General features: G+C 43.6%; 1 protein-coding gene across 3 annotated transcripts in view; it reads left to right on the top strand.

Annotated features, from left to right (window-relative positions):
- Window positions 1-26299, top strand: part of KIF6 (kinesin family member 6) — a 438203-nt gene that overhangs the window by 219603 nt on the left and 192301 nt on the right. For all 3 annotated transcript variants that reach the window (XM_025197847.1, XM_006018586.2, XM_006018585.2), the window contains 3 exons: window positions 6195-6300; window positions 7074-7209; window positions 9714-9926. In XM_025197847.1, the coding sequence (XP_025053632.1) occupies window positions 6195-6300; window positions 7074-7209; window positions 9714-9926 (455 nt within the window). The remainder of the gene's footprint in view (window positions 1-6194; window positions 6301-7073; window positions 7210-9713; window positions 9927-26299) is intronic.

Here is a 26299-nt window from a genome sequence, read left to right as displayed (position 1 = left end):
AGAAAGCACGTGGAGTTCGGGAAAGGAGCGTGAGGATCTCTAAGCGCTGCTGATCCATACGAACCCAGCTTTTTCCTTAAGAGGGCAACAGAGGTTTAATTTGTCGAACCCACGGAGCTTCAACAACTCCGCGGGACTTATTTACCGTCCCCTCGGAGCCTTAACGACTCTGAGGCAACTAACCTCTAGGCTCTCCCCGTCGCCGTTTGCAGCCCAGACGTATCCCTATCCTAAGGACCCAATTGTCGAGCCCACGGAGTTTAACAGCTCCGGGGGACCTGGGAACCGAGTAACACTCACAGAGATACAGCTGCTTCGTGGGAACGAATTCTTGAACCCCGCGGAGCCTGATTCACTCCGGGGTCAAGGAACCGAGTTTATTAGAGTCCTCCACCGAGAACTCAAGAGGAGCTGAGCCTGGAAAACTGACCAGCCTACACCGCGACCACCTTGGGTGTAAGTAAATAATCTTTTCAATCAACCATTACGCCTCTGTGACTGATTCTAGCTCGAGCGTACCAAACCGCACCGCGGTTTTTTCCAACCCCGTGTACCCGGGCTACCAACCACAGCCTGTGTACACACAAAGACGGGCCCCCGGCTCACACATGGCGACCCAGATGGGATCAGGAGAGAGCTCGCACATGGTGATCCAGGCGGGATCGGGAGTCGGCCCGCACAGTATGCTGACAAAAACCACAGTTAACCCCTCAAAGCCACCATGCAGGAGTGGAGGTCTACCACTTCTCTAGGAGCAACAGAGCCCCTTGAAATGCAGAAGGACCCATGCTCTTCAGCAGCTCCCCGCAGCACAGTGAACCCAAAGAGCAGCTCATAGGATTCTCCAGTGTGGGCCCCCCCTCTCCAGCCCATTGCTGAAGGGCAGGTATAGGGGTGCAGGCCCCTAGAATTACCCATTGGGGAGCCCCAGGTCTCAGACTGCATGTGTTTTGGTGAAGCCTCCCCCAAGAGGGTGTCACCTATAGACTTTATTAAATGACATTTGGTGTTTCTTTCTGTTTTCTGTAATAAATCTGTCTTTTGTGTTCATGCTGCTTGCGAGGAGGGGGGTTTATTTATGCAGGACACCCTAGTAATTAATTTAGTGTTTCCCAAGTGGTCTGGGTGGGGGCTCAAGCCAAGGTAAAATATATTTAGTACCCCAAAATTGAACCCAGCCCTTACTGCTGCTGACCAGTGCCCCGCAGAAGGCTTGCATCTCTTTTCTTCTGTAGCCTATGAAACAAATGTTTGTAATGCCAGGAACACTTTTAAAACTCATTTAATTTTTGAAATGCCTTAACCTTAACCTGTTTGCATGTATAAGGCATAGTGACTCCAGTAAGTATACCTTGTAGAGAAGACTGTCAGAATTTTGCCCCAATTTTGGTTTAAAGAAATCTGTGTGTGTGCCTTAGTATGCCTCTGCATGTATCTGTTAGCAATAAATGGTTCCTTTACAGGGTACAGATTCTAATTCCATGAATATGAGTGCTTAATTTCATGGAAGATCATAGGAATTAGAAACATTTTAGACATGCATAAACTGACAAGAAAAAGAAGCTCTTGACTGCATTTGTTGAGACTATAGGTTATGGTAGTATTCAGGGGTTGAAAATTAAGAATGCAAGAATAGTACTGTTCTTGAATTTTTGGAAATCTGTTGCCAAGTGGTTTATGTCAGTGACCAAGTACATAATGAATGATATAGACAAAGTATTTGGCTCGTATGTTCTCCTCTGATAAAAGAAATAGCAAAGCAAAAAACAGCTAAAACTAACCTGGGTCATGGTAGGCAGACAGCAGTGGTTTTTGTAGTATGTTGCGTGTTTCTAAAGATCCCCTGGAAACTTGCTGCGATAGAAAAGTCATAAAAAGATGGACCTGGGTGGTAGTAGATTTTTGTTATATCTTTCCAATTTCCATATCCAACCCACACCCTCCAGACTTCCTAGGATTTATCTACTGAAACTAACGCCAAACCTATTCCATTAATTTGTGGTGAATCTGCAGCCTTCAAAGGGCATTCATTCTTCGTCATCAGGAAACAAGGGATGGAAAGAGACATCACCTTCTATTGTCTTTGTGCTGTCATAAAACTGTTTATGTTGGCACAAAGACCAAGTAACCAGATGTTCATGTCATTTGTTGCACCACAGATGACCAAAATATGTGCCCACAACAAAGGTGGTATTAATATGTACAACTTTATTGCAGCAGGCGTCCTGCGCAAGATGGGGCCCCTCAAGCCCCATGATAGAGAGATGCACTCTGAGATTTCCTCTAAGTAGGAAAAGCGAGGGTTTCCCATTTGCTGAAAAGCCCCTCAGAAAATCATGGAACATATCTCTGCAAACAGGAAACCCTAGCTTTCCCTGCTTACAGAGACACAACCCAGAAATTCCCTTGGGATGCATCTGTGTAAGCAGGGAAATCTGGGCAGATTCTTTGGGAGCTTCAGGGGCCCAGTCCTATGCAGGATTGGGCCCCTCAAACACCAGGAGTACATGTGGCCCCTTGTTCCACAGCATGAACAGGTGAGACAATGGGTGATGTGTTTTGCCCAGAGAAATAGAAGCATAGAAAATGAGGGTTGGAAGGGACCTCAGGAGATCATCTAGTCCAACCCCTTGCTCAAAGCAGGACCATCCCCAACTAGATCATCCCAGTCAAAGCTTGGCCAAGCTGGGTCTTAAAAACCTCCAAGGATGAAGCTTCCACCATCTCTCTGGGTAACCTGTTCCAGTGTTTTACTACAATTCTAGTGAGTAAATTCTTCCTAATATCTAACCTAAACTTCCCTTGCTGCAACTTGAGACTGTTGCTCCTTTTCTGTCATCTGCCACCACTGACAACAGTCTAGGTCTATCTTCTTTCAAAACCCCTTTGGGTAGTTGAAGGCTGCTAGTAAGTCCCCTCTCAGTCTCCTCTAGACTAAATAAGCCTGGTTCCCTCAGTCTTTCGTCATAAGGCATGTCCCCCAGCCCCCTCACCATTGTTGTTGACCTCTGCTGAGGGTGCATTCTGTGCCATTTTCCAGGTCATTGATGAAGATATTTAACAAAACCAGCCCCAGGACCGACTCCTGCGGCACTTCAATTGATACCGGCTGTCAACTAGACATCAAGCTATTGATTACTGCTCTCTGAGCCCGATGCTCCAGCCAGTTTTCTATCCACCTTACAGTCCATTCATCCAGCCCACGCTTCCTTAGCTTGCCTGGGAGAATGTTGTGGGAGACTTTATCAAAAGCCTTGCTAAAATCAAGGTATATCATATCCTCTGGTCTCCTTGCATCCACAGAGGCAGTCACATCATTATAGAAGGCAATCAGGCTGGTCAGGCATGACTTGGTGAATCCATGCTGACTGTTCCTAATCACCCTCTTCTCTTCCAAGTGCTTAGAAATGAATTCCTTGAGAATCTGTTCCATGATTTTTCCAGGGACTAAGGTGAGGCTGACTGGTCTGTAGTTCCCTAGATCCTCCTTTTTCCCTTGCTAATATAGGCACTATGTTTGCCCTTTTCCAATCATCCGGGACCTATCCTGATTGCCCTGAATTTTCAAAGATGATAGCCATTGGCTCTGCAATCTCGTAAGACAACTCCCTCAGCACCCCGTGCATCTTGTCCGGCCCCAGGAATTTGTACACCTCCAGCTTTTCTAGATAGTCCCTAACCTGTTCTTTCAGCACTGAGAGCTGCTCACCTCCTCCCCAAACTGTGTTGCCTGGTGCAGTAGTCTTGGAGCTGATGTTGCCTGTGAAGACTGAGGTAAAGTAGGCACTGAGCACTTCAGCCTTTTCTGGATCCTCTGTCATAAGTTTGCCTCCCTCATTCAATAAGGGACCCACACCTTCCCTGATCTTTCTCTTGCTACCAGCATACTTGTAGAAACCCTTCTTGTTGCTCTTCATGCCCATTGCTGGCTGCAACTCCAACTGCACTTTGGCCTTCCTGACTTTATCCCTGCATGCCCAAGCAATGCTCATATACTCTTCCCTATTTATTTATCCAAGTTTCCACTTTTTATAAGGTTTCTATCTGTAATTTAGTTTACTGAAGAGTTCTCTGAGAAGCCAAGCTGGTCTTCTGCCATACTTGCTAGTCTTCTTGCGCATCAGGATGGTTTGTTCCTGCACTCTAAGTAAGGCTTCTCTGAAGTACAGCCAGCTCTCCTGCACTCTTCTCTCCCTCAGATTGGCTTCCCAGGGGATCTTGCCCATGAGTTCCCTGAATGAGTTGAAGTCTGCTTTTCTGAAGTCCAGGGTCCTTACTCTGCTGCTCTCCATCCTTCCTTTCCTCAGGATCCTGAACTCAATTATCTCATGGGCAATGCTGCCCAAGTTGCCGTCCACTACTACATTCCCCACCAGTTCATCCCTGTTTGTGAGCAGCAGGTCGAGAAGAGCACAGCCCCTGGTTGGCCGCTCCAGCACTTGCACCAGGAAGTTGTCCCCAATACTCTCCAAAAACTTCCTGGATTGCCTGTGCACTGCTGTATTGCCCTCCCAGCAGATGTCAAGGTGATTGAAATCCCCCATGAGAATAGGCCTGTGATCAGGAAATTTCCACTAGCTGTTTGAAGAAAGCCTCATCCATCACTTCCTCCTAGTCTGATGGTCTATAGCAGACCCTCACCATGACATTAGCCTTGTTGCTCTCCTCTTTAATCTTAACCCAGAGACTCTCAACTGGCCTGTCTCCAGTTTCATACTGGAGCTCTGAGCAATCATATGGCTCTTTTACATAAAGTGCAACTCTTCCTCCTCTTCTCCCCTGCCTGTCCTTCCTGAACAGTTTGTACCCATCCATGACAGTGCTCCAGTCATGCGAACTATCCCACCAAGTCTCTTTTTCCAATCACGTCATAGTTCTGTTACTGTGCAAGGACTTCCAGTTCTTCCTGCTTGTTTTCCAAGCTCCATGCATTTGTGTACAGGCACCTGAGGTAACTAGTCGATTGCCCTGATTTCTCAGGAAGTATGAGAGCACCTCCCTCTGTTCCTCCCTCCTGCTTGCTCTTCCCTCAGGTGTCTTGCTTCCCCACTTACCTCAGGCCTTTGGTCTCCATCTCCCGGGTTAACCTATTTTAAAGCCCTCCTCACTAGGTTAATGAATCTGTCTGCGAGGATGCTCTTCCCTCTCTTCATCAGGTGGATCCTAGCTCTTTCCAGAAATCCTTCTTCTTGGAACAAATGGATCTGCTGTGCTGGGACACATCCCAGCATAGCTGATCCACTTGTTTTGGTGATGTCTATTTCTAGCCTGTGACTGCTTTACTATTTTGTGAAGTTCAGTCTAGGAAAGTATTGGGTTTCCAAGCAAGCACTCATCCTGCTCTTCATTCTTCCTAAAATGGGACATCCAGATATGTGTCTAAACACTGTCCAACTACCAGATTGTAAACACTGTTTGGTGATAGAATTAGATTATTGATATTCAGTGAGATGAACTTTACAGTTTCATTGCCCTGGGCAGGTTTTCCCCATCCCATCCCAGGCCATCATTTGGTTATAAAAAAAGTACTATCATTTCTGTTTTTCATGTTCTCAATGGGCCTGATTTCAATAGAATTAAGATTTTTTTTTCTTACTTGGCCCCTATCAATAAATAAAAATTGTAATAATTTCAGCAATCAGAAATGAGCATTGGGTCCGAGGTATATATAGAGTAGTTGAGATACAAAAATATATTTCCCTACCTGATGATCTACTGGAGTATTTTACTGGAGAAAGTGAAGTTCACATGTCTGTCAATATCCTCCATGTAAAAAGGAATTCAATTTTCCATTTCCACGCATATACAGAAAAATCCTGGCACAAACTATCTGAAGCATCAGTCATAGAATTATATCATATGAGAGCATGAGGAAACTACTTATGAATAATTTAAATTATGAGAGATACTGGAAAACATAAGATTCTCTTTAATGTGTTTTAGTTCCAGACGGTGTATTAGTGTATAAGATCAATAACCAGATTCCTTTGCAGTCCTTCCTACATTAAACCTAAAATCTGGCAACAAAAACAGAGGTAGATTGCAATAGAATGGACCTAAAGCAATAGTCTGTTGAGAAAAGCAGCACATTTGGCATCTCAGAATTTGACACTGGGCAAGCTTGAGTCACTAACTTACTGTTGTGTACTTTCTCGTGAGGACTTTACGGTGTTTTCTCTCCTATTTTCCTACAGATTGGATGAGCTAATAAAAAAGTTTCTTGAAGATACTGATCGTGAGAGTACACTGGACGTTGGACCTGATATGCGCAAGATCAAATATTGTTTTAATCATGTAAAGGTATGTTCTCTACCTGTGTAAGGATGTGTGGAAAGCCCCACAAATGAACTGAAAGCATTAGAGGACAGAGGAGGAAAGAACTGGAAACCAGTGACAAAGTTTTGGAAAACAGAGAAGTGTATGTAGGGGCTCAGCAGGTCTGAGAAATTCTTGGCAGACTGGAATAGATTTGGGAAATAGATGGAATATACAGTTAGGCTAGCAACAGATGTTGCATTTGTCCCTGGACAAGTTGTAGCTGTGCTTATCCTGAAACAGAAATATCCTGGGATTAGATTGTACATGCATCATCCTTCTAATCAGGGTTTAGTGAGCAGCTGAATGCACTGCCACTTTTCTGCCATTGATTCAATGATGCAGTCCCAGGATAACTCTATAAACATATTTTGCAATATCCCAGGATAAACTGTTTGTACCTCTTATTTTGGAAACTTTTTAGGACTTACCTTTGAACATGGGTGTCTGTATGATTGCCCTCTGTCCCCAGATAGCATTTCTCTTAGGCTAGACAATTCTATGTCAGTTTTGCAGTAGCGTATTAGCATGGCTTTTTGCCTGGGACGCTGCTTCGCAGTGTTATTAGGCTACTGTGCAATTAGCATCTCATGTAGCTGCTCCCACTGATTTACAGTCAGCCACTGAAAGGATTTTCCTTTTCAGAGATCCCTAAAAGGACTTTCAAGCCTGTTAGCCTAAGTAGATGGTCACACAGCAATAGGGGAAATGAACAGAGTAAGAATAATATAAAAAGAATATCCTTTTTTATTTCATAGCAACTGATGAGTCATGCAAAGATTCCTGATAAAAATCTTCTTGCACCTGACATCACTGGAGACAAGACTGTTTCAGTGGGGAAAGAGGAATTGAAGAAACTGAGAGAAATTCTTCAGCAAAGAGACAATGAAATTAGTATCCTTCATGAAAAGAAAGTATTTACACTTAAATTGATCTGGTTACAATCTGAGGTGTGAGTGTATATGAAGTGGGATTGTTCCTTCCTTCCAATGTCAATATACTACTCAAGTTTTCAGTTTTCTCTCTCTGTTTAGCAGGGTCCCAACTTTGGACTAGGTCCTGTTTCAGTTCTGGACCAAGTCAAAATGCTGGATCTAATTGTGCCTGAGCGTTAGGAGGTTCTGACCCAGATCCAAACACGTGGGTCTAAAAACTTCTCCACAAGCAAATGAAAATATGTGTCTAGAATGGAAAACTGTGATACTATATAAAGAACAATTTATTACCTTACAAAGAATAGAATTTCCTGTAAGTGTTATTTTTAGCCAAATGAAATGCTGCTTTGGGGACTACTGGACTCTGCCTTTAGAATAAATGTAAAACTTGTGTTCTTTACATCCAACTTTAAAATTTAAATTAAAGCTGGAGCTTTATTCTATGTGCTTATTTAAAAAAATAAACTACTTAGATGTGCTTTGTTCATTTTACTGACTCACAGGAAAAAATTGAGTAGCTGGAGCCTAGCAAGATGTAGAAAGGGCAGTTATTTTTAGCTGGTTGACAAAATTGCAGGCAGACCACAGCATTACCATGTCTCTGAGTTAGTGGCTGATCTGTAGGCAAAACTTGAATAATGGAAGAAAATTGGCAAATAATATGTAAATTTATGGAGAGCAGAGATGCTTTAGAATTCAGCTTTATTAAAAAACAAAATTAACTGCATTCTTTGTGTTCAACAGTTCCACATAAGTTTGCTATTTTAAATGTGAGAGGGTTCTGCTTCTAACTGATGCTTTATAGTGATGAAGTTAAATGGTAGGAACACTTCTTAGCTCCTGCTGCATCCAACACCAGAGACAAGATGGTCATTGTAAAGAAAATTAGCGAGTTAATTTGGCTATAAACTTGGCTTAGAACACCTTTTAGCTTTTAACCTCTGGGTCTACTAGAAGTGTTGCTTCCTGATATAAATCATTACATTAGTTTAAAAAAAAAGTAGTGAAGCAGCAACAAAACACATACCAAATAGTCACATACACTTGCGCCAGATGTACACACATGGCTTTGTTTGTATAAATACAGGGAGGACATATTTGTTGCAATAGTCAGTTTTAATCAGAGCTCCATAGATTTAATATTTAAAGCTGCATGCAGACATTAAAATATATATATATATATGCTTTGCCAGAAGAAGCAGTGCGTTACTTTGACCCAGCTCCATACTGTGTGTATAGACTGGACGTTTCAGTGGGACTTTTTAATGCTTTTATCTAAATCTGATTCAGTGAGCTATTAGATAAAAGTACCAAAAAAAGCCCCACAAAAGCATGTGATCTATATAGATGTTTGGCTAACTGGGTCCAACGAGCATGATGCCTCTTCTGGGCATGTGCTGGGCTTGGCATGGGGGCACATGAAATTTAAAGTAAAGCATGGTTTTTTGTTTTTTTTTAAATAGCTGCAAACAGCCTAAGGTACCAAGTTAAACTCAGAACTTATTTACTAGGCACAATAAGTGGATATTTCAACCTAAACAATTGTACAATTTACAACTAAAATGAACGCTGTGATTGCTGGGATGAAGGTATTGGAACTAGTTGTTCTGTCATTTACTTATGAGAGTTCCCAAGTACTTTGATAGTTACTAGGAGCTATGATAAGAATAACTTCTTAAGGAAAATCATTTTTATACCATGTCAACTTGATAATATTCCTCAGATATTGCCTAATTTTTTAGCATGCATTTACCTGATACTTTTTGACACTCTTCATTTTAATCTTAATGCATCTCATATGGATTCAAACTACCTGACTGGTTTTTGCTAAATGTTAGCTGAATTTCATTGAAAAACCTTTATGCTCCTTATTTAAAATATTTGATACCAAAAATCTTTCTAATGACTATGTAGTATAAGTGGCAGGTGTTTATTTAAATCCATGATTTGTTTCTTTCTAGGCCTTTCTTTTATTCTGTGCTTGTCAATCCACCTCTGAAATTTCAGATTTCCAACCTGCAGTTTAAGCTTGGTATGAATCTTGTAAGGCATAAGATAATGTTTCAGTGTTGTGGAATAATAAAACTAGATAGAATGTCACCTATTTGGAAAGAAAAATTAGATTTTAACATTTCAACTTTTCAGCAGGGCTTTAAAATATTTACTATATTTATCAAAGCATCGATTGAGTAGGATAAATGGCTGTAAGTGATTTTACTTATGCTCACAAGAAAATGAATTGACTATTGGGAACATTAGTACAAATACATATACTTACAAAATATGCTACCGACTTTACAAATTTATATTCACTTGAATAAATTTTGCATATCTAAATAGTTAGATATTAGATATTCTGTTAGATTCAACAGGGCTACTTGCATGAGCAAGGGTTTGACAGCAAAAGATTAATATTGTTTTCAGAAAGACAATACTAGGTAATTTCCTTAAAATGCCCTGCAGATATTCTAGTACACATGTTAAAGAAAGAAAAAAAGAAAGCACAAGATTCCCTCTTTCAGCTCAGCATTGGCTCTAGTGATCATACAACCCTGGAGAGTTCTCCTTCTGTAAGCTTGGAGGGAGGTGAGAGAACATCTACCTGTGATAATGTAAAAGAGGCAAAACATTTCAGTCCTTCAGTACACAGAGCTTCTTTTCTTCTCAGGCGAACAGGTTAGTGAAATTAATTTTTCATACAAGTATCTAGTTTTCTCATTGTGACCTTTACTACTGCTGTCCCTAGCCAAGCCAAGATCCCCATGCAGCTGCTGCTGCAGTCCACAGCTGGAGAAAGGCAGGGAGAACTCACCGACTTCACCACCTCCCCCTCCTCCCCCCGCCCCGCTCCTAGCTGCCTGCATCAACTGGAGATAATGGCAGGGGATAGGTTACTGCTTCCACCACCTGCTCCTGGCCACTGGAGATCACATTTGGGGAGCAGCAGGTGCAGAAAGACAAAACCCTCTTGTCGCTGCTGCTGTCTGCACAGTACCCTGTACAGAGCTGTGGCCTGTCAGCAGCAGAGCGGGAGCTGCTCTGGGGCACCCCTGCTCCCAGGTCAGCTGGGGATGGCAGCAGCAGTGGAAGGGGGTGCATTCGCACCACTGCACCCCCCTGGATCCACCTTTTGTCAATAGCAATGCACAGGTAGTTTTCAATAACAGTCATGAATCATGTGTTAAAGAACCTACTGTGTATAAAAAGACAATGGCATTCTCTCTCAAGATTTTTAAGCAATAATATGCTCAGGAATGCTGTTAAGGACGGTAGGAGTTTGTGACAGAGGCAGTAGCCTTGGACGCCGATTATGAGGGAGTGCAAGAATAGTAGCTGCTGTCACCACTGCCTGCGTGGCCACTGCAGCTGCTGCTGGGGTCAAGATGCAGAAGCTGCTCATCACACCTCTGGCTGAGGATGCTATTCATTATATAATCGAGGAAACAACATCCTTCTTAAGTGCTAGATTTTAAAAGGAAAAGGCAAAACCATTCATATTGATGGAAATCAATCCAAGCATCATTAGTTGCATGAACTCTTTTAAGAGACAACCAGTAAGTTTCAAATTCTTTCTTGTTTTTTCCTTCAGTATAAGAGTAATTTTTCTTCAGTTGAAGAAAAAGTTTAGTTCTGCTTCCAGCAGTGTCACATATCCACACACAAATCTCAGCTGAAGGCCTTAACCTTTAAGGATATTAACATTTATTCTTAGTTTTTAGAGTAAGCATCCGTGGTGTTCCACATAATACAGGGCAACCCTTGGCTTTACTCAACATTTTTCATAAAACATTGTAATAGTCTTTATTGTAATGGTTTTTATTAAAGCTAAAACAGTCAAATAAACTTGTTGCCCTGTGGGGTCAGGCCAACTCTCAGACTCTCAATATTGCGCTGTTAGACAGGAGGGTGTAACACAATTGCACATATAGAAACACACAAATCAATTAGGTGCATACGTACACACACTACCAGCTCAGGCACATACACATCCAAACCAGCCTAGGCACATGCATACCTATCACCAATTCAAGCACACACACACAGACACACACTCACAGTTCACACACATACAACCCACCTACACATACACACAAGTAAGTTCCCAACTTGGATGGGACAGTGTGTATGTGTGTGCTTGGAGTACCTGGAATAGTTGAGGGAAAGTTCAGGTGAGAGAGAGGAAGTTAAAATGTAGGGAGTGAAAGTTGCCAGAACCGGGATTAGAACCAGCGGACTATAGAGAAGCTGGCTGAGGAACTGAGGCTTAGGTTTACTTAAGGTAGACTGGGGCTGGAAACTGAGACAGACAGTTGAGGTATTGAGTGGGGAGGGCAGATAAGTGGTGGCAAGGAGGAGACAGCCAGGAAAGAAACTGAGGCAGAAACCTGGTTGCTCAGGGGAAAAGGACAAAGCAGTGGGGATAAGACAGTGGCAAAGAAACAGGGGGTTTGGAGGCAGAGAGGAGCTCAGGACAGGTGTTAGAGGTGGCAGTGAACCAGAAGCAGGAGAGGGAGAAATGAGACAGAAGTTAGAGGGGTGAGGCGCAGAGATTGGAGCAAGGCCAAACCATAGTAAAGCAAAACCCAACTTAGGGGTCCAAATAACAGTTGTATTACACAGACAACACACTACACAGCCCCATGAAGTTATTGGTTCACACGCACACACACTCTCTCTCTCTCTCTCTCATAATGGCAGCAGAAGAGACTCAGTGGAAGGGCTGGAGTCCAGGTGGGGAAGAGAAGCAGAGTCCAAGTCCTTGGTTGAAGAGGGTAGTAGGGGGTGATAGCTACCTATCCAGGCTGGAAAGGGGTCCTTGTTGAGTAGGTGTTGTCCAGAGGGGGGTTCGCCGGCAGGGCCTCTGGGTGGATAGGTGGTGTGGCATGCTGCTGGTCCCACTGGGTCTGTCTTCATTGCCCCCTTTTATAGGGGCAGACCTTGTGTGACCCTAGTGACAGGAGGCATGCCCAGGCAAGGGTCAGCCCCTGGCGTCCTGAGCATGTGTGCTCCATGCAGGGATGTGCACTTTGGGGTGTCTGTAATGGTGGGGTACAATGGTAGAGTTGCTGGTTCTGCAGGGTCTTTTGTCTTTCAAATGTTGGGTTCTTGTCTCTGTTCCTGGGTGAGGTCCGTGGTTCCTAGATGAATCAGTGCAAGGTGATGGCCCAGTCATTACAGGCCATTCAGTAGAGGCCTGCTACCATTGTATTTCAGTCATTCCCAGTCACTCTCATTCATCCAGGAACCAATTTACATGGGAGGGATACGTGACTCATACAGTTGCAACGCGGGGGATGCCTGGGCAGAGGATGCAAGATGGAGACTTGACATACAAAATAGAAACTTTACATTACTTTGGTTCACTTACAAACACAGACCTAAACCATACAATATCCGTATGAAACAATAAAATCAATATGAAAATGATAATAATACAATATACAACAGTAAGAATCAATACAAACCTAATAATAATACAATATAAAAGAGAGCGTATATATATCTTATATATATATATATATATATATATATATATATATGTGTGTGTGTGTGTGTGTGTGTATGTATATTGTCACAGGGAGAGGCAAACCGGAGAGACTCCCAAACCCACAAGGGGAACCCTAGGGCCAGGAGCGGGGGGTGGAGCAAGAAAAACGAAAGTAAAGAAAAATTACTCACAGCAGGACTCAAGGAAAAGCAAAGACTATGGGGGAAGCCCGTGCGAATTTTTAGCCGCACCTTTATTCAGCTGCGGCCGGTGGATGACGTCAGCCCCAATCACCAGTCGATGGAAATAAGAGGGCCAGCGGTTGTGGGGGGTATGCCGAGGGAGAGCCCGACCGGTGGAGTCACCCAGGGGTGCGGGACGCCGGGAGAATCGACAGTCACCAGTCGTGAAAGAGCAGACGACCCAGGCAGCGAGCCAGCACCCGGAACAGGAGTCCCAGCGACAGGCAAGGCAGGAGGCAAGTCGGTAAGAGGACTCAGGGCGCGGGGAGAAGAACGGTGCTGGGAAGACCCAGAGAGAGGGCAGCTGCGAGGGGAAGACCCAGAGAGAGGGCAGCTGTGCTTGGAATACCCAGAGAGAGAGCAGCTGCTCTGGGAAGACCCAGAGAGAGGGCAGACGCATCTCAAAGTCCCAGAGAGAGGGCAACTACGCTGGAGGTCTCAGAGAGGGGTCAGCAATATTGAGAGGACCCAGAGAGAGGGTCACAATAGCGGGAATGTGGAGGGAGAACAGCTCTAACCTGGGCAGGGGGAGCTGAGCCACGAAGCTGGGTCACCTAGAGAAGGCCCTGTCAGTGAATTGATGTGTGGAAGGGCTATCTGTGCTCTGCAAGGAAGCCCAGTAGTGGTGTGGTGGTTTTCTTAGGATTCGTTAAGTCTTTTTCTTTGACTAGAGAAGGGTATTTTATGTTTCCCCGTGTCGGAAGGAGCTGAGGTTGAGTGGAAGCAGGAAAAGCGGGAAGGCGAGCGGAGGGCTCGTTGTTTGGGAAGTGATTGGGGAGCACGAGGTCGGCCACAAAAGCGACCGGGATCCGCCAGGCTGGGTATAGGGCGAGGTATAGGGGAGGTGGAGCCTCGCAGAAGACCCCAAAGGAGCAGGCATCTAACGAGGGCAACTGCGCTGCACGAAGCTCCCCACTGTAAGAGATTCAAAGTTGTGGCATGCGAGAAAGGGGCAGCTTGCAGCACTTGTAAAGACCTCCTGTAAGACCACCTGCAACGGCAAAGCAAGTCCCGGTGAACACTCAAACTAAGGAAGCCCGGAACAAGATGTTTGAGGCCCGGCAGGTGCATATATATATGTGTATATGTATATATATGTGTGTGTACGTGTGTGTGTGTGTGTGTGTATTAAAAAAGAAAAACTGGAGGTTTTGCTACAAACTCAAGCCTCAATTCAACAAATTCTTTCAACAGGTGACTAACTTTATAACCAATGTGAGTACCACTATTAATCTTAACTATCTTATTGACTTGTGACCAAAGTACATAGTAGTGATGCCCAACCTTTCTGGGCTGAGCCATATTAGAGGTGCAGGGTTGGTTCCTGGGCTAGATCCAGTGCATGGCATCAGTCTGTTGGCTTAATCTAGCATGGGGTTGTACAGGAACAGTCCAGCACATGGCCCCAACCTGCACACTAGAGTGGGCCCACTGCTGTGCCCCATATGCTCTGGATTGGACCCTGGTTCTGGTCCCACATGTGCTAGATCGAGCCCTAGCCCCACGCATACTGAATTGCACCCACTGACTTGGCCCCAGTTCCAGCCGCATGAGCACCAGATTGGACCCGCAGCCCCAGCCTTGGTCTTGGGCATGGCAGATCAGACCCAATAGCCCAGCCACACATGCCAGCCCAGTCTGGTGCACAAGATCATGCTGTCTGGCCATGGGCTTGGAAATATGGTGGTGGGGGAGCAGTGGCAGCATTAATTACCACTGCTGCCGAGATGCAAAATTTCCAGACCTCTGGGGAGCCCCGTGGGCCAGATATTACCACTCCACAGGGCAAAGTTTGAGTAGCACTAGTATGTAGGAGCAAAAGCAAAATTCATGTATACCCCCACACCTCTGCTAAAGAGGAGGTTTTGCTGCTCTCTGTAGCAGGGGTGTGGCCCTCTTCCTTGAATCACTGGAGTGTATTTTAACAAACCTTGCAGGAGCAAGACATTGTCCCCCTGCTTTACCTATGGCTGGTTACAGTCTTGTGCCTTGTGGTTGTGTCAGGGATGATGGTGTAGTTTTACTAATGGGCTAGACAAAGGGTTTGTATAGGATGGTTTTGATAGGCCCTGACTCTGGCAGGGGGTTGAACTAGATGACCTCTGAAAGTCCCTTCTAGCTTACTTTTCTAGTATGCAAATATTAGAGCTTTCTGTGAAAAATGTTTAAATTACTGTGGAGAAGTTTTCAAGAATTGTTATCTTACCCAAGCAAGTTAGGAAAAGCTGAACCCCACGATCCAGTGGCTGGGAAATTGGCTCCATGGTCGGACCCAGAGGGTGGTGGTTGATGGAAGTTGATCATCATGGTGCCCTGTGACCAGTGGGGTCCCCCAAGGCTCTGTCCTTGAACACATATTGTTCAACATCTTCATTAATGATGTGGACATTGGAGTCAGAAGCGGACTGGCCAAGTTCGTCAATGACACCAAACTTTGGGGCAAAACATCCACACCTGAAGACAGGAGGGCGATCCAGGCTGACCTGGACAGGCTCAGCAAATGGGCAGATGAGAACCTGATGGTGTTTAACACTGTAAAATGCAAGGTTCTCCACCTTGGGAGGAAAAACCTGCAGCATCCTTATAGGTTTGGCAGTGCTATGCTGGCTAACACTATGGAAGACAGAGACTTGGGGGTCATCATTGACCACAAGATGAACATGAGGCTTCAATGCAATGCTGCGGCTACTAAAGCCACCAAAACACTGGCTTGCATCCATAGATGCTTCTCAAGCAAATCCCAGGACATCATTCTCCCCTTGTCCTCGGCCTTGGTGAGGCCGCAGCTGGAGTACTATGTCCAGTTTTGGGCCCCACAATTCAAAAAGGATGTGGAGAAGCTTGAGAGAGTCCAGAGAAGAGCCACGCGCATGATCAGGGGTCAGGAAAACAGACCTTACGACAACAGGCTGAGAGCCATGGGGCTCTTTAGCCTGGAAAAGCGCAGGCTCAGGGGTGATCTGATGGCCACCTATAAGTTTATCAGGGGTGACCACCAGTATCTGGGGGAATGTTTGTTCACCAGAGCGCCCTGAGGGATGACGAGGTTGAACCATTATAAACTACGACAAGACCGTTTCAGGCTGGACATAAGGAAGAATGTCTTTACTGTCGAAGCCCCCAAGGTCTGGAATAGCCTGCCACCGGAGGTGGTTCAAGCACCTGCATTGAACACCTTCAAGAGAAAATTGGATGCTTATCTTGCTGGGATCCTATGACCCCTGCTGACTTCCTGCCCTTCGAGCGGGGGGCTGGACTCGATCATCTTCCAAGGTTCCTTCCAGCCCTAATGTCTATGAAATCTATGCATTTACAAGAAAAAAAAATATTTGCTTAATATAGCCTGTACACTAAAAAAACCTTTACCATGTGAGGATGATCTCTTCAGCAGGGCTATTTCTCCTCTTAACAGCTGAAATAGAATTTTTAAGAATTTTCAAGTGAAGCTAGTACAGTGGTTTCTGCACTTTCTTCTAATAAGGAAGTTCTCTTTAAGAGTATTTAAGAGTAAGTATGCATTGTGCGGGGCAGGGGTTCACTAACATTTAAGCACATACTGCTACCCAATTTTTTAATTATTGTTTTACTTGGAACAGATGGGGAACACAGATAAGGAATGTTCACATGATGGAACAATTTCTTGGGGAGTTTTAATTAATAAAAATAAATATAATTGACTCATTGCTTGTGGGCATGTGGAAGAGTAAGTCTTAAGAAAGCATCTGCATGAGGATAGAGGACAGTGGTTTGGCATGGGACTTCTGGAATAAGATTATAAATCATAACATACATTCTAAATACCACCTTCTTGTCCTGGGGGTAGTTATAGGCTTTCTTCGTTCTTTCCACTTCTTTTCCTACCAAATGACAAGTATTCTGTCTGTAACATTTGAAAAAAAATATTTACAGAATTGTTATTTCCCTAGAAGGTAAACAACTCAGCAATGATTGGAAAGCAGAAGTTAAATCTGAATATTCCATTAGGTTCACAACTTCGTTTTATAATCAGTCAGGTAAATCCCATATTTTCTCATATACAATCTGCACCTTTCCCCAAAAAATCATCCCCCCAAAATTGGGGGTATTTATTCAGCAGGGAAGCTGATTTGCTGCTGAGGATAGAAGTACCCTGCTTTGATTCCTGCTTCACAGGGCAGCAGCTGTAGCTTTCATCTTCAGACAGCTGAGGGTGGGCTCATTGTTTTTACTTCAAAGGAATTAACAATCATCTCTCTTTTTGAATGGTCTCTCTTTTGAATGGTTCTACTAATCAAGCTAACTCTTTTAAGGGCAGTTTTTCTTCCTGCTGCCCCTGGTCTCTCTCTTTCTATTTCATAACCTTGGGGAGACTCTTGAGCGCTTTTCAAAATCTTAGATTTATCCATGGAAATCAACCTTCAGGAGCAGCTAAGATTTCAAGTTTAAAGGGAAAAGGGAGTGTGAGTCACCTGAAGTTTAGGTTCTGTTCCTGCAGTGCAGCCATAACTCTGAACAAAAAAAAATTTTTTTTTCTTCATTCTGTCTTTCAGAAACAACGTGTGTATTATATTCCAGGGTGTGTTGTTTGTGAGAAAATATGGAAAATTCCATGCAAGAATTGTGGTAGTGAGTTTAGACACTACTGCTGTTGGCTAATCAAGGAAAGAAAACATTCCCTTTTATGTGTAGGGTGATGTCCATTTCACCCCTTTCACTAGAGTCTGGTTATTTTATTAATTGGAATTTTAAAATGTTCCTTTCTGGTTAACATTTGTATTTTCAATTTTTCAGTTTTAAAGAAAAATGAAACAAAATTCATGGCTCAGTAGATAATTTTCATGGTGCATAGGCTCTTTAAAACATTCAACCAAGCCAGAGAAAGGTTAGGGATTTTTTTTCTGTTTTGTTTTGTTTTTTGATTAAATGTCTGTTTTTGTTTTATTGAAATAATGAGAGAGCCTGCACGTTCAACTCCAATGCTGAAAAGGTCCATATTGTTCTCTTTAAAATAGCAGTGGTCTTAGTGTTTTTATGTTTTTTGTGTGTGTGTTCCAAATAGTCACCTGGAACTATTCAGCTTTCCAGAAGTCCCCAGATGACTCATTGAATCCTTTAACCGTTTGAGACTTTAACAAAATCAAGCCATGCTCCAAAGTAATATCAAAAGGAATTTGTAAAAGTACATCAAAAGCTAAATCTACATCAGAATTGAAACCTTGGATGAAAAATTGTTATTGTTGCACAGTAATTAGTGATTCCTCTAAAACCTCCTGACTCTTTAAATGAACTAAAGGATTAATACTGCATAATTTTTTATAGAAGGATGAAGGTGTATGTGTATGTATATGCATCTGAGAGAGCGAGAGAAAGAATTAAAAATAACTTGATGGGCTGGTTGAGAGAGAATTATAGGAATTAATTTAAAACCAGAGGATTTTTTAATAATATCTAGGTTATGAGGCAAGAAAGATACCCTATCTACTCTCTGAGAGTGCTGAAAACTACCAGTGTCATGTGAGTATAATGTAACTGGAGCCATCGTATATTAAGAAACAATAGTTATACTGTATTCTGCTGTTATTTGTTACACTGCTGTTATAGTTTTATCAACACCACCATATAACTTCAAGTTCTTTTAGGTTTATACTAGCAACAACAACAACAAGAAAAATAGTTGGTATAGAGAAATATGTGTTTGTGTGTGCTGACAGGGAGGGGGCTGTACTATAATATCCTGTACAGATGATTTCACTAATTGTTATAACTGACATGATCTAAAAAGTTTAATCACTTTGATAAAAGAACATCAGAATCTTTTAATATGAAACTATTACTAAGATAATTTTAAAAATGTTTATACACAGAAACGAGTCATTATAATTAAAGGACCAGTTCAAAATTAAATACGTATAATGATCTGCATACATTTGCACACAGTTATTTATATTCAGTTTAGAAATTTGCACATACCCATGGCAAGTCATGTTCCTACATTCTACATGAGGTATTACACATATTAATTTAAGTGCGTAGGAATATACTCTTGTGATTAAAAGATTTTTCTTTCACTCAAGAGGTAAAACCTAAACTAAGATCATCAAAACCATCTAGGGTATTTAGCCACACAATCCATGTTGAAATTAATGAGAACTTGTCTTTGAAAGTATCACCAATGGATTTTTGAAGCTGGCAGACTTCGAAAAAGACTTGTTAGGGAGAACATGGTCAGTGATAAAGCCCATATTGCCCTGCCAGTATGCCTCATTCCTGACCTTAGGGGAACACGTGTATTGGCAAAAGTACAACAGAGACTCCACACTGTTTCATTCGTTTGGCTTTCTACTGGGAATAGCAATACTGCTTCCTAGAAATAATGTCCTTTTGCTTTTGAATTCTTTAGTTCAGGTTCTGAAGCTGTATATAGTGTAACTTTTAAATCATCACCTTTGATTGTTCTCAAGAGACATGGTTTAGCAATATTTCCCATATACCACTTTGCAAATGTACCCAGAGGTTTCTTAAGAGGGTTCTTATAATAACCTATCTATATAGTCATCTGTAGTATACATAAAGTTATGGTACCAGATATGGAGTTCTGTTAGACAAGATTTCTAATGCTAAACATTAAATTACATTTAAGAGGCATTTTTCCTCTTTAAGATTATAATATAATTGGGATTTAGAAAGAAAATTTAAAAACAAATTTATAACAGAAGAACCACCAAAACTTGAGAAAAAGAAAACAAGTATTTAAGAACATGCAGTGGTAGCTTACAGTAAAAGCCAGAGGGCTGTCAAGAAGGAAAACTTCCCAGGGTCAAAGGCACTAAGTAAGAAGATAGCTCTGGGACAAGCAATCCCTGCCATGGAAAATAAGAATAATAAAGCTACAAATTACAGAATGGTTGGACAGATGTCACATGACCAGTAAGAGTATATCCTTATTTATAATACAATGTAATTTCCCCAACAGGAAAGTATTAGATTAATTGAAGTTTATAGTCTTTTGAGATCCTAGACTGCAAAAAGCTAGAAAGGTTCCGCATTTTATTATTTTTTTATTTTATTATAAAAGTATAACAATTCAAAGAGTTTGTACATTCCATGGCAGCAAAAATGCCTACTTCCGTCTGCTACTGGCTCGGATGTAGCTGCCTTTCCTGTTGGACTCAGAACTTGACACAATGATCTATGCATTTATACCTCCAGGCTTGATTATTTCAGCTCGTTATATCTAGGAATGAAACAAAACATCTTGAAAAAGCTCCAACTGGTATAGAATACAGAAGCCAACTTGTGTAAACAAAGCAGGTTGTCATGAGCACATCATTCTAGTGTTTCGCACACCAAAAAATGGATAAAGACAGATCCAGTTTGGTCTTAGAGGGTACATCTACACATGCATTTGATCTGAGATCAGTTTACTTGCAAGTAAACTACTTGAGAGTAAACGTTCCCAGGCATGCATCTATACGTGCAGACACACATGCTCTTAGGACCAAACTGCTGCCACTTCCTGCAGCCCTGCAATGGGCCCCTGCTGCCACTGGGCACTAAGCATTAATGCTGCCTCCTCAGCAATTGCTGAGCACTGGGCCTCTGGCCCCGCAATTAATGCTGCCACTGGGGGGAGCTCCAGGTTCCAGCCGCAGCTGCCAATAGCTGGTAGCCCTCTTGAAAAGCCAGCCTCGCTCTCCGCTCCCTGGCCAGCCACTTCCCTGGCCAGGAGCAGCATGCACAGCGCAAAGGCAACACAAGGCAACTCTCTCCTCATTTCTGCAGGGCTGCCGACAATGTGCTGCTGGATGCCACCACCAGGGCCATCCTTGTCCTCCTGGGCCTCCAGGCCCGCTGTCTCTGGGCCTGCTGTGCCAGCCAGGACTTGTGGCTGTACATTGTCCAATAGACCTGGGATGACAAGCACTGGCTGGAGGTACCCTACTCAAACTGGCCATGCCTGCCAGCTTCCACTAAGTGGAACATTTCTGGGGGGAGGCCATCCTGGAGGTATGCAGCAGACTCCAGGGTGTGCTGCGGCACATGGTGCTCAACGTGGACCCCCCCGGTGGTGGTGGCGGGGTTCTGTGCCCTAGGATTTGCCCAGTGCATCAGGGCCCTGGATGAGATCCACGTCCCTGTCACCTGCCCACACCACAGTGACTGCCTCTACTGTAGCCAGAGGGGCTTTCACTCTGTGGTGCTCCAGGCTGTTGTTGACCACTGTGGTGCCTTCATGCACATGAGTGCTGGCTGGGTGAGCAGTGCCCACAACACCTGCATTTTCCGTAACGCCATCAGGTGTGGCTGGTGAACTCAGACTGGTGGGGCCATGGAGCATCCCATGGGAGCGGGGGTGAGGGGGGGGGAGGGCTTGCAGCCTCCGTGCTGCTGGAATAATAATAATACTAGGGAGGCTGCCCATGAGCCTTCACATGGCCCCAGTCCAACTGGACCACCACTGGGGTTCCTCAGCACCCTACTGGTCTCTACTTTTCCCAGGCCCCTTTCTGGGCCTCTCTGGTCAACTGTGTCCTACAGGGCATCTAAAGCCTTAAAAGCTAATTGCACAGCTCCATTCTTCCCCAAGCCTCATGAGTGCTACAGTGATTTGTTGAGGCTTTGCCTCTGCCCCTTTCCTCTCAGCAAGGCCTTCAGTATTGGACTTGGCTTTGAGGCACCAGCTCTGCTTTGGCCCTTTCAGGCACTGGGCCCCGGCCCCTGTCTGCTCATGCCCTTCTTGGGCGCCAGGCCCCTGGCCCCTGTCTGGCTCTGTGGCCTCACTTTCTGCCCACTCTGGGCTCATCAGTTGCTTGAGCCTTGAGCCTGCCCCTGGCAAAGCTCAAGGTGACCATGTGCCTGAGGCACCAGTGGGACCTCTGTATACTGCCCCTACAGTTCCAACCTAAACCATCAGTGTAAAATTCTAACTCACACCATAAGTCCCCAGGGTATAACATAAATACCAAAAGGGGAAGCAGCCCTCTGCCCCTTTAAGAAGTAAAACTTTCCCTCACCCCTTATGCAAGCATACCTCACAGCCTGGGCTCCTTGGGAGCCCCCCAAGGCTCACTGTTCCTACATGCAGCACCACAGTCCCTTCAGGCACCCTGATGCCAGGAGCGCTGCACCTCGTGGCTGCCAGGGAGAAACTAGCTTGCTAGCCCAAGCCTCAGTCTTATATCCTCCCAGGGTCCTGCCCGCTTCCCATCAGCAGACTGCCTGGACTGTCTGCAGGTGCCTACTAATTAGCCTAATTACCCTGTTGCCATGGTAACCTGCAGCTGCTGCACCCTGCCTAGCCTTCAGTGCCCCCTGGCTGAATTGTTTCTTTCCCTTAAAGGAACAGAGAGCCCCAGGCTCTCTGTTAAAGTGACTTTGTTTGAAGTGAGAAAGCTGGTGCATGGAAACATGAACCATGTGATCTTGCCAAGGTGAAGATCTGGGCCCAGTGGCAAGAGACCTTCATCTTGCTGCAGCCTTCTTCCATCTTTGCAGCCATTAAGATCCTGATATCTTTTGCCTGATCCACCATTGAGGGCTTTGGGTTGGACCATCATTTATCTGAAGCCTCCCTTCAGGCCAGTCTACTAAGGGTGCCTCTTCTAGGAGTGTGAGACTCCAGGTGACATAGCTTTGAGGATAATTGGGACACACCACTTCAACGTCTCAGTCCATGGAGAGGCTAAGCTTTCATACGCAACAGCCTATTTTGCAACATCTGATGAAGTAGGCTGTCATCTACGAAAGCTTATGCCTCTCTGAACCAGTTAGTCTCAAAGATGTCCCCTTGCCCTGCCTTCTACCTGACTTCAGACTAACATGGCTAACTACCTCTCCATACTCACTAAAAGAATAGAAAGATAGTCATTTCCATTAATTGGATCTACCTTTGGATTTACGTAAGGCTTCCTCTTGTCAGAGTGGGAGAACCCTACAGTTTGGTAGAGTGGATGAGTATCTGATTCTGGAGGCACATTAAGATGGCCCAAAAATAAGTGAGTGCAATAAAATTGCTGACCTGAGGTAGCTGTGTACTTTTGGGGTGAGCAGAAACTAAGGGTTAAATTCTTCTTTACCACTAAGATACCTCTGGCTTAGAATCAGCTGTATACAGGCCATTTGCAGGGATGCATTCTACCTCACCTCTATAGACAAATAGTTCTCCTGCATTATGAATGGGGAGCTACCTCACCACTTGAGGTGCATCGATACAGCTCTCTCAATCTAGTAAGAAGCACTTAGGTTCTTTATTGCCCATCATAACTCTCCTTAATTTTGATAGGGAGTTTTAACCTGTCCTATGAGACATATATTTGCTCAGAATTCCAGGTCCCCCTTGACCATTTCTTAGTAAGACTTGTGCTTGAAGTAGCAAGACATTTATGTGGCTGGCTGCATCTACCTAACCAGACATCATTGACTTTAGTAAAAAGTTCCTCTGTCTCAACCTAATGATTTGGCACAGTCATCCAAGACATGGGAGACCTGGTTTCTAGGCCCCCAAGAGGTTTGACTCCACATATCCTATATCCTAGCAGCGTGCTTTGCTCACCAAACTATGGAACAGGTATGGCTCTGAATACCTGCCTGTTGAAGCTGGCACACTGGGAAGACAGGAGGGGAAAGAGGCTTGCAGTCAGAAGAAGAACAAGAAAGAGGGAACCTAACTCTGGCCTAGAGGGATGAGCCCTACTCTACCCTAGTAAGGAGGAAGCCTTAGGTTCTGCTCCAAGCTTAATTTTACTCAATGACTGTTTAACCCCCAATGCATCACTTATACTGATGTAAATCTGAGGTAAGCTTTAATTCTGGATTAAACTTTCCTGCCCCTGGGGCAGGGGGCTGACTCAATGGTCTTCCGAGGTCCCTTCCAGCCCTAATGTCTATGAAATCTATGAAATAAAGGACAGAATCTGGTCCAGTGGTGTTGCATCAATGCAAAGAGAGGGTTATGGATCCTGCAATGCACAGAGAGAGCTGAAGGCAAGTTTGTCAAGTATTATGCATGCTTCGCTCTTCTGGGTTGTGTGGATGTGGGCTAGATGTTTCATGTAAGCATGATTGCAAGTGAGATTTCATACTGGAAAGAGTTGTTTGGTGTTCTATTACATGGAGTGGGATAGTAACAGACCTGGAGAATATTGAATATCTTACATGTGTGGGCTTTATTTTTCTGAAAGAAAAGTCAGAGACATTTAAGTAAAATGTTGTTTTGTGGTTTGTCCCTTTGATTTGGCCAATACACACTTTCACACACATGAAAAAAAAAAAATTGTAGTTTAAAAAACCCATTTAAATAGCATTGTCAATCCCTAAAGTTCATAAATCAAGAGTCAGACTCCAAACATTTCTTGGAAATATTGGTGACAGAATGAATGGTTCTTGTTGATAATATTTTGGGAAAAATCCTATTGCATATTATATTTCCAAAGACAGTGTCAGGCTCTGATTTTGCAGTATTTTATGAGATCACACAATTTTGCCCATGTAAGTTTATTGATAGGATAATGCCAGCTTGGTGAAAAGAGAATTTTCCTGATAATTAATGTGAAAGAGTTAATAGTTGAGTATTGCAGTTATCTTTCCTTAGAAAGTCTAAGCTGGTTGAACTGTATCCAGTGACAGGAAGACTTTTACCCATTGTAAATAGGTGAAGTCTCAGAATTCACTTAAGATATGTATTGTGATTTTGATAAGAGACAGGGCAAATATTTAGATAATTCCAGTGTAGAAAGGTGTTTATGATACTTTCAGAGCAACAAATTGTTTAAATTGCATGTGGTTGCTATTAAAAAAAGACCTTTATCTTGAAGTAAACAGTAGCACTTAACTCCTTAAGATGTGTGTGACTTGATCTTCTATAAGTTTGGTGGATATGCTTGGTGAGATATATTTACTGAAAAGAGGGATAAGTGCAACTCAGAATAGAAAGACACAGAAGTCAGATGATCAGTGAGAACTCATGAATAATATCATGATGAGTGGACTCTAATACATTTTTCAAGATTGGAAATTATCCTATAAATTACATGATACTTGAACTGGTAGCCAACTCCACTGTCTTTATTTAAGCTGAGGATGCTTAAAACATTTCAAGTCCTATGCCCCAATTAATGGTTTATGGGATTTTTTTTATTTTTTATTTTTTTTTAATACTAGACAGGAGCATACATAGTAGCAAGCAATAATGAAGAGGTAAATTAGAAGGACCAAAATGGATTTCAGAGAGCAAACAACTAAAGGTGTAATACTACAAGAGAATTTTTAGGAAGCTTATAAAAGAATCAGGAGTATGGCTGACTTTGAATGGTAAAAGATTAAAAAAAAAAAAAAAAAAAAAAAACTTGGAAAGAACATTGTGGAGAATCTCAAAAATTCTTTGCATCTGTGTTCACTTACAAAAATACTGGGGAGGTCCTACCTCCAGATCTGCTCTTTTCTGGAAAAAAAAAAAAACTTGGAAAGAACATTGTGGAGAATCTCAAAAATTCTTTGCATCTGTGTTCACTTACAAAAATACTGGGGAGGTCCTACCTCCAGATCTGCTCTTTTCTGGTAATAAACTTTTCATAGTTTCATAGTAGCTAGGGTCAGGAGGGACCTGAACAGATCATCTAGCCTGACCCCCTGCCATAGGCAGGAATGAATGCTGGGTTCACAAGACCCCAGACAGGTGATCATCTAACCTCTTTTTTAATTTGCCCAAGGTAGGGGTGAGGGCCACTTTCCTAGGAAGTTGGTTCCAGATTCTGGCCACCCTAACTGTAAAATATTGCCTCCTGATCTCTAACCTAAACCTATTCTCCATCAGCTTATTACCATTGTTCCTCATCACCCCAGGTGGTGCTGAGGAGAATAGGGCTCTACCTATTTGCTGTTGATCTCCCCTGATGAGTTCGTAGGCAGCCACCAGGTCCCCCCTCAGCCTCCTTTTGCTGAGGCTGAACAGGTTCAGGTCCCTCAGTCTCTCCTCGTAGGGCCTGTCCTGCTGCCCTCTCACCAAGTGGGTGGCCCTCCTCTGAACCCTCTCCAGGCTGGCCACTTCCTTTTTAAGTGCGGCGCCCAGTACTGGACACTACTCCAATTGCGGCCTGACCAATGTCTCATAGAGGGTGAATATCACCTCTCTGGACTGACTTGAGATGCATCTTTGGATGCATGACAAGGTATGGCTGGCCTTGCTGGCTGCAGTCTGGCATTGGCGGCTCATGTTCATCTTGGAGTCAGTAATGACTCCAAGAGGTTCCAAGAAGGGAACTCCCCAGCCTGTATGAATGCTGTGGCTTCCTTCTCCCAAGGTGCAGCACGCTGCATTTATCTACATTGAACCCCATCCTATT

Source organism: Alligator sinensis, unplaced genomic scaffold (assembly GCF_000455745.1).
Source record: "Alligator sinensis unplaced genomic scaffold, ASM45574v1 scaffold198_1, whole genome shotgun sequence".
NCBI classification, from domain to species: Eukaryota; Metazoa; Chordata; order Crocodylia; family Alligatoridae; genus Alligator; species Alligator sinensis.
Note: the sequence above shows the minus strand (reverse complement) of the source record. Positions and strands in the feature narration are given on the sequence as shown.